The sequence below is a fragment of the Azolla caroliniana genome, unplaced genomic scaffold, assembly GCF_043228905.1.
Source record: "Azolla caroliniana isolate FFs.n. ecotype wild unplaced genomic scaffold, voAzoCaro1.0.p SCAF_1450, whole genome shotgun sequence".
NCBI classification, from domain to species: Eukaryota; Viridiplantae; Streptophyta; class Polypodiopsida; order Salviniales; family Salviniaceae; genus Azolla; species Azolla caroliniana.
In genome coordinates, this window is record NW_028231885.1 from 1 (window position 1) to 8,273 (window position 8,273).

At 38.9% G+C, this 8,273-nt stretch overlaps 2 protein-coding genes across 2 annotated transcripts; both read left to right on the plus strand.

The window, feature by feature from the left end:
- Window positions 1-692: 692 nt before the first annotated feature.
- LOC147847150 (nuclear distribution protein PAC1-like) lies at window positions 693-1,496 on the plus strand (the record flags this gene model as incomplete). Its single annotated transcript, XM_087339509.1, has 4 exons — window positions 693-802; window positions 888-965; window positions 1,050-1,156; window positions 1,370-1,496. Coding segments are annotated over 4 exons (407 nt in total), but the record flags the coding sequence as incomplete, so codon positions are not given.
- A 48-nt stretch (window positions 1,497-1,544) lies between these two features.
- LOC147847151 (uncharacterized) lies at window positions 1,545-3,483 on the plus strand. The gene is made up of 11 exons (XM_087339508.1): window positions 1,545-1,662; window positions 1,739-1,842; window positions 1,920-2,021; window positions 2,103-2,181; window positions 2,323-2,488; window positions 2,559-2,629; window positions 2,715-2,795; window positions 2,880-2,950; window positions 3,045-3,141; window positions 3,219-3,278; window positions 3,367-3,483. The coding sequence occupies exons 2-11, from the start codon at window positions 1,769-1,771 to the stop codon at window positions 3,454-3,456; spliced, it is 891 nt and encodes a 296-aa protein (XP_087195634.1). The 5' UTR covers window positions 1,545-1,662; window positions 1,739-1,768; the 3' UTR covers window positions 3,457-3,483.
- The last annotated feature ends 4,790 nt before the right edge of the window (window positions 3,484-8,273 follow it).

Consider the following 8,273-nt stretch of genomic DNA (forward strand, 5'->3'; position numbering starts at 1 on the left):
AGTACAAATCAAACTGTTCCTGAAAATGGTTCTTATAAGTTGCAGTCAATCATTCCATAGGAGAAGCTTTGTAGATATAGATATGATTATTCTGAGGTTGTATAACAAGTAACTTTCAACATAGCCTCTTATGGGTTTATCCTTCATTTGGAAGTCAGGTTTTTATTCCAGGAGAACTGAATGGGCTAGATAAACTCATTGACCGAATAAAACACTACCCCAGCTCATCATATAGGGAAAAGAGTGAAAAATTGAATGGGTTTCCCCTTTATTTTACTAGAACTAAATGGGCAATACAAGCTTATTGGCCCAATGAAAAACTATCTGAGCTCATCATATTTGGAAAAGAGTGAAAAATTGAAGGGGTTTCACTTTATACTAGAACTGAATGACTATACAAGCTCATTGGCCCAGTGAAAGACTACCCCAGCTCATGACTTTTGGAACAGAGATAATTTTTTGAAGGGGTTTTCTCTTTCAAGCAGTTAATTTATCTGCTTCCTTATATAATTTGTAGTTATATGTAATCTAATATTAGTGTTTTGCTTGAATAAGTCTTGCTTTTGAATAATATATCACAAAGTTCAAAATAAAATTAGAAACTGTCCTGTAATGATGCATATTAGCAGGTCAAAGCTTCTTTTATTATGTTCTAACCTATATGTGTTGATTTTGGCTCTATTTTCTTGCAGCAATCTTCGATAAATCTGGAGATCACATTATTACAGGATCAGATGATCGCCTTGTCAAAATATGGTCTACAACAACAGGGTTTTGCCTTTGCAGTTGTCGTGGGCATGAAGTATGTCTACATGGTGTTGGCTGACATATGGGTTTGATTATTCAAGTGTTCTAAATGTTTTCTTGCATTTGCAATATTACTGTAGGGAGACATTACTGATCTTGCAGTGAGTGCAAACAATCTGCTAATGGCGTCTGCTTCCAATGACTTCTTTATTCGCGTTGTACGCACGATCAGATATTGCCAATTTGATTTCACATTCTTTTGGAAATGGTATAAGTGATATCATTTACATGTTCCTTTGTAGTGGCGCTTCCCGGATGGGCTACCTGTGTCGGTTCTGAAGGGTCACACAGGTGCAGTTACAGCAATTGCGTTTAGTCCTCGTCATGGCTGCGAGCATCATCTTTTATCGTGAGTGCTGCATTGAAGAAAATTCTGACATATTTAGGACTGGTTATCCCTTGTAGTTTTCATTCATAGATAAAAGATGAAATGCCTTGTTTTGTATGCCCTATAATCTCTTCTGCTACAGGTGAGAGATATTATTTGTCAACTTGCTAGATTTGCCTGCCATAGGCATTGTTATTTGCATAGATGGGTTTTTATTTTCGTGTTCCCTTACAGGGCTTCTGATGATGGAACTTGTCGTATATGGGATGCTCGAGATTCCACAATTAATGCTCGTATTTATGCACCAAAATTGGAAATCCAAGAAACTGGCAAGTATTTGTGTTGATCTCTACAAAATGTTAGCAACTATGAACCATCAATATTTATGAGTTGAGGCTTTCTGAACAGGAACAAATATTCCTGATCATGGCCAAGCAAATGATCAGACCAAAACACAAATCCTTTGCTGTGCATTCAATCCTAGTGGCACTGTTTTTGTCACTGGAAGTGCTGACAAGCTTGCAAGGGTGCGCCCATCTTATTTAAGTCGGTAGAGAAGTGTGATTTAAATTTCGCTCAGTTCTTACTGGCAAATTTTCACAGGTTTGGGATGCTTGCAAATGGTCAGATGAAATGCATGGGGCACCTAACCATGAAATTGACCGTTTACAAGGTCATGAAGATGTTGTGAATTATGTACAGTTTAGGTAAAAGACATTGACTTTGAGCCATTGAATGTTATACATTGTACTGTAAAGCTAATTTCAAAATTTTCTTTGACAAGTGGTTGTGCAGCTCCGTCACGGCCTGTAAATGTCGATATGCGGTCAGTACATATGTGTGGGTTAACAAAGAATGACCGGTTCTCAAGGTTCGGGAATTCCTGGTTGGTGGAGTGTTGTAATGGCATATTCTAATACCTAAAGCAGATCAAAGAAATCATCAGCATTCTCCTTTATTTTGCTAGGTTTGGATATGAGAGCATAGTATCTTGCTCCCATGATGGCAGTGCAATCATTTGGGTTTTTCGACCTCGGAAATACCATGTGGGTATCTTTGCTTTTACTTGATAGATGAAAAATCAATGGATTTCACATCTTGGGTGTCCACTAGGGTAATGTTTCCTTCTAGGGTAGTTTACTTTTCATTTTTAACTCCTTATGAGGTTGGCAAACTTTGCATTATAGGGCAAGAATAGATGGGTGAAGGCATATCATCTGCGTGTGCCACCACCACCAACGCCACCACCACCACCTAGAGGTGTTCCACGCCAACGGTTGCCACCAACCCCTCAAACTGTGAACATGATTGTTTGGAGCTTGGACAATCGTTATGTGCTGGCTGCAATTATGGGTAACTATTGAGCATGTGAATTCTGTTTCCAGTGTCTCGATGTAGGTCTAATATGTTTTCAATTGTTCAGATTGCAGTATTTGTGTTTGGAATGCTATGGATGGAAGTCTAGTTCATTCCTTAACAGGACATACGAAATCAGTATGTAAAGACAATTTCTGAGTCCTATCATGTATGATAATCAAAGACGTTTTGTTTTATGATGTATTTTTTCAATCTCCTTTAGACATATGTCTTGGATGTGCATCCTTATGACCCAAGGATAGCGATGAGTGCAGGATATGATGGTCGTGTTATTATATGGGATGTGAGTATTATAGGAAGATTCAAACAGAAATTTTATCTATGTAATGCCATTGAATGGGATAAGTGATTAGAATATTGTTTGCAGATTTGGGAAGGATGCTCGATCCATTTTTATCAAATAGGCGATTTTCATCTTGTTGATGGGAAATTTTCACCGTAAATGTCAATCCTTAACTAGTGTTAGTACTGGGAATGCATAAATTCTTGATGTCCTAATGTTTTTTAAACTCAAATATGGTCATTTCCGTAGGGATGGCACTTCCATTGTGATTTCAGATGAAGTGGGGCAAATTTATTTGCTTGCTACTGGAGAGGGGAGGTCACAAAAAGATGCTAAATATGACCAGGTACATGCTTAATACATTTATGGAGCAACTAATGCTGATTTTATTTTCTTACTGATGCTTCACATGCACTTATGCAGTTCTTCTTAGGTGATTATCGGCCTTTGGTACGAGATGTCCATGGAAATGTCCTAGATCCGGTAGAATAACATGCTTCTGTTTTGCTTCTATTCATGTTTACATCACGTGCTTCTGTGGTTTGTGGTATCTGAAAGCTTTTTTTATTAGGAAACACAACTTTCTCCACACCAAAGGAATTTGCAGGATTTGCTCTGTGATTCAAGTAAGGAAACATTTCATTTTTCTCAGTTATTGTAAAATACTTTTTCAGGCTTGCATTTATAATTCAATTGATGCCAGTGTCTTATTGGCAAAAGTTTCCTTTAGAAGACATTTATATCTTTTGTGGGCTATATGTAGTCTAGAATTGTCAATTTTTAGTTCATCTAATTTCTTTTGTATTATTTTGCACTGAGTTCACATTGGGTAGCAAAATTTTTTCATGGAGAGATTCAGCCTGTAACAAATGGTAGATAATAAACTTCCTGTTGCTTCACTTGACATTTTATGCCATCTTTAAGCTGTTATGCCCTTTTTCCTTTTCTTTCTTCAATAGCCTTCGGGATTTCTGACTTGAGTTTATATCATGTTATTTTCACAGTCATTTCACATTTCATTTGATGTGCATATCTTCAATTTCACACATCTGCTTGTCTTGTGGGCAAGCTGCAAGTTGATTTGTTTTCGTTTGTTGTTTGGTGAAAAACTATGATGTGATATTAAGGCTTCTTAACTTTTTGGGATCTCACAGCTAGTTTTGATTTGTCAAACATATTATTACAATATTTCTTTCTTTGTTTACTATCATAAGCATCAGAGCTAAAACTAAAGTGATTACAACTATGTTTTGCAATTTGGTTTAATCAACTTTGGTACCATTGGCTTTAACGCACCCAGTAGGCGTAAAAATAACTTCCTTTCGTCTTTATCTCTCTAATTTTTCCTGTCAGATCTCTCTCCACACTATTCTTGTCGCCTTAATTTCTTCCACTGCAGCATATCCCTGCCAATTTGTTTTCTTCATCACTATTGAAATCAGCCTGAATAATCTGAGGGTGGTAGTTAGCTTCTTAGCCTACAAATGATCTTTCTCCCAATCAATAATCATTAAAAAATGTTCTTAAGATAGTAAGAGTTTAGAAAATTCATACCAATTGCCCCAAGGTTGGCGTCCGTAGAGGCATTTCCTTAGAAACCCAGCCAGAATCAAAAGATTTTAAGGAAAAAGTGTTTCATCCAATCAATGAGAGTCCTGGTAAACACAAGCGGCAGGAGTTTCCTCACTGAACTTTTAAAAGAAAATGGTGAGACCAAACAAACCAGGTGTAGGTAAGATAGATTTTTAGTGACCAAAGGTTAGTGAGAAAGAAAGAAAGAAAGATATATTAACGTCTTTTAAGAGGCCAAAATGGCCTATAAGACCAAATAAGAGATTACATCTCAAGTGTTCTCTCGTCTTTGAGAACAAATCAAAATAAAATAAATATTACATAGTAAATATAAAAGTAAATAACATGAAAAGAAAAGAAATGAGGGAATCTGGTTTTTGGCACATGTGAGATCCTCAAGTTAGGTATATTGTAGCTTTTGTCTTCGAAAGATGTCTAGCATAGGTCGATCCAAAATGGAAATGTCTCCGAAGCGAGGGAAGCACCTACGATGGTGGGAGATAATGGCTTATATCTGTCGATGAGAAGGGTGTCGAGGTCGTGGTCCATGGGGCCGAGGCCTAGGTGCACGGCAAATTGCCATTGCTCGATCAATTGTAACCCCTTTGTTATGTCCTGGTCTGAAGCCCATTTGTGTATCCCGGGGTTGACTTCTAGCATTAGGAGTGATGGGGCTAAAGAAAGTTGTGATTGTTCTTTGTGGATGAGCTTGTGTGGCTGTATTCTTCAACAACTTTTCCTGATGTCTCTTGAGCTCTAGCAAGAAAAGTCCTAGGCATGACAAATATAGTGTTCTTCAGATTCCACTCCTTGATGACATAATTGGCAGATTCTCTCTTCTAGAGGTAGTCGTGTATATCTGCCTACCTCAATCTGTAGCTGATGTGTTGAAGTTCGCAGCTGCCCTATCACACTACGCAACGCATAGGATAGACGTATGTCCATATAAGGTGGCCTAATGACAAATCCATCCTCCGATGTATGTAAGAAGTGTCTTATAGTGGGCCATCTTTGTACCAAGTGGTATTTTGGGGCTGATCCATATTATCTTGTTTTCCAAGTTAATAATATTAGTTCGGATCACTCTATTCTTTTCCACTTTGGTCATATTTAGATGGGGACAGTCCAAGCTATATTGGAACGGGGGTAGTGCATTTATACTCATGCCATGTAAATATGACCAAAGTGGAAAAGAATAGAGTGATCCGAACTAATATTATTAACTTGTAAAACAAGATAATATGGATCAGCCCCAAAATACCACTTGGTACAAAGATGGGGACAGTCCAAGCTATATTGGAACGGGGGTAGTGCATTTATACTCATGCCATGTGACTCGAACCATTGCTGCATTTCAGCATACCAGCAATGAGTGTCTCCATTTTCAGCGAGTTGTTTTGATGACATAAGTGCCAACCTTGGGTACCTTCGTTTAGGGAGCTCCCAAAGACGTTGGATAAATGTCACTGATCGGAACAACGCCTCGGTTATTACAGGTGCTGCTCCCATCTCTGCCCGGATTATATCGTGGGGCACCGATGCTTTGCTCCTTATCATGCGAGCAATCATTGACACTAAAGGTCTCTCTAAATCTTTCCAATGATTTGGCTTATTAAGACTCTGTCCCCATGTCTCTACTCCATAGAGAAGAGTTGGTGTGACAAGTGTATCAAATAACCATAGCTTAGTCTGTGGCTCTTGGAGCTGCAAATGTGCACATTGTCTCTCGAGAGCACCAAGGGTTGCATATGCATGAGAAAGTCGGGCACAAGCGGCCTCCTGTAAGGAGAACCTAGGTCCTGTAAATGTTACTCCTAGGTATGTGTAGGAGTGTGTGTATTCCACCTTGTCCTCTCCCAAGAAGAATTTGGGTTCTGATCTTGTTACCCATGCTTGGGTGGTGTTAAACACCATCACTTTAGTTTTATTCATGTTGATTGACAAACCTTTGCCCCGACAAAATAGTTTTAAGGCATTTAGATGTCTTTGTAGTCCCTCCGGATAGTCAGAAATCAGAACAATATCATCAGCATATAGTAATATTTGTATAGCTATACCTGCTAGGTGTGCTCCGGAACCCCCAAATCTTTGTATGTAGTGTGATACCTCATCTATATAGAGACCGAAGAGTGTGGGAAATAGTGGGTATCCTTGCTTGACGCCAATTGTGCTAGCCACCGCCTCTAACAAGCCCTTAGAAGACCGCACTTTTCCTGACACATATTCATAGAGTGCATAGATTCCCCATTGCATATCTATAGGAACACCCAGGGCTTCTAGCTGTTGCATAAGCTGAGCACGTGGCACAGTGTCAAAGGCTTTTCGGAAATCCAAAAAGCAGCAATAAATCCTCTTATTGTGGGCTCTGCCCTCCTCAATAAGGGCCCGGAGGGTGAATATGTGATCCAAAGTTGTGAATCCCTTCCGAAAGCCTGCTTGTCCAATTGAACGGCAGCCATTTTGCTCTGCCCATATACTCAATTCTGATTCTAGATTCGAGCCATATAGTTTAGCCAAGTAATGGCCAATCATGATTGTCCTATAGTTGCTTGGCATCAGGGGGTCTCTACTCTAGAGGATTGGCACAATGGTATGTTGAGTCCATCTAGTAGGAAAACCTTCACACATGGCTCTATTAAAGATGTGTGCTAGCAATGGGAGCAAGGTGTCACTGGCATAGATAAAGTGCTCACCCACCAATCCATCATGATCTTGGGCCTTCCCAAATTGTAGCCGATCAATGGCATTTCTTACATATTGTGGTGTAAAGAAGGTTGATTCATGTGGGCGTGGGGCATTCGGGTGAGGAAGAGGAGGTTGGCCCGGGATATCATATAGAACCTTTGCATATTCCTGCCACACCTGAGGTGAGGTCAGTTGTGTGGTGGGTTGCCTCTCATTAAACATTTTCCATGCTCTTTTACTCTCTTGTCCTAGAAACAAGCGATACAAATGATCTTCAAATTTAGCCAAATACAATCTCTTCTTCTTCCTCACGAGGCGTTGGAAGGTTGCTCTCGCTTGGTTGTGTGTATAAATGCCCTGAGTTACATCACGCTGCAAGCATCTCCTTGTATCACGGCATTCCTCATCATACCAACTATTTTGTATTACTCTACCGAGTTTGGGGGGAAAGAAAGAAAGAAACATATATTAATGTCAACAAGAGGCCAATATGGGCGAATTCATGTCATACATACTGAACCAAAAATAAAACCGCTAGATTTCCTAAAGCTCCATGAACATGATCTTAATGCATGTGGTGGAATTGTTTTGGAGATGGTTTACGAGCATGAAGTGCATAATTAATATTTATGAGAGTAGTGGTGATTGGACTTTGTATCTGATGTTGATTGGTGTGGTGAAGTGAGGCTATGACGAAGTGAGGCAATGATGAAGTTTAACAAGTGCATCTGAGAGAAAGATATATTAACATCATTTAAGTGGCGAAAATGTCCTATTAGACCAAACAAGAGATAACATTTTAAATTTTGTCTCGTTGAGAACAAATGGCAATAAATGTAATTTAATAAAAAAAGTAAATGAAATATAGTAATTAAAGAATCCTGTTGTCTATGCATGTATGATTCTGAAGTTAGATTGTAATTTTTGTCTCCGAAAGTTCTGTTGCATAAGCCAATCCAGAATGGAGAGATTTCTGAAGCAAGGGAAGCACCAGTGATGGCAGGAGATAATGGCCTTTTATCTGTCGATGAAAAGGGTGATGAGATTGGTCTTTGTCTATTAGAGGCTAAAATTAGTCAAAGAGACAAATTATGATTACAAATACTGGTGAATTCATGTTATCCATACTAAAAAAATAAAAGGTCTAGGTTCCCTAAAGCTCCATGATCATTATCTGAATGCATGCTGTGGAATGATTTTTTGAGATGCTTTACAAGCATG

What these genes read in the sequence shown, in the direction of transcription:
- LOC147847151 (XM_087339508.1), top strand. Translation starts at nt 1,769, where the DNA reads ATGCATGGGGCACCTAACCATGAAATTGACCGTTTACAAGGTCATGAA. An exon ending in GTGAATTATGTACAGTTTAG is followed by an intron (nt 1,843 to 1,919) that starts GTAAAAGACATT and finishes TTCTTTGACAAG; the next exon opens with TGGTTGTGCAGCTCCGTCAC. An exon ending in TGTGCTGGCTGCAATTATGG is followed by an intron (nt 2,489 to 2,558) that starts GTAACTATTGAG and finishes TCAATTGTTCAG; the next exon opens with ATTGCAGTATTTGTGTTTGG.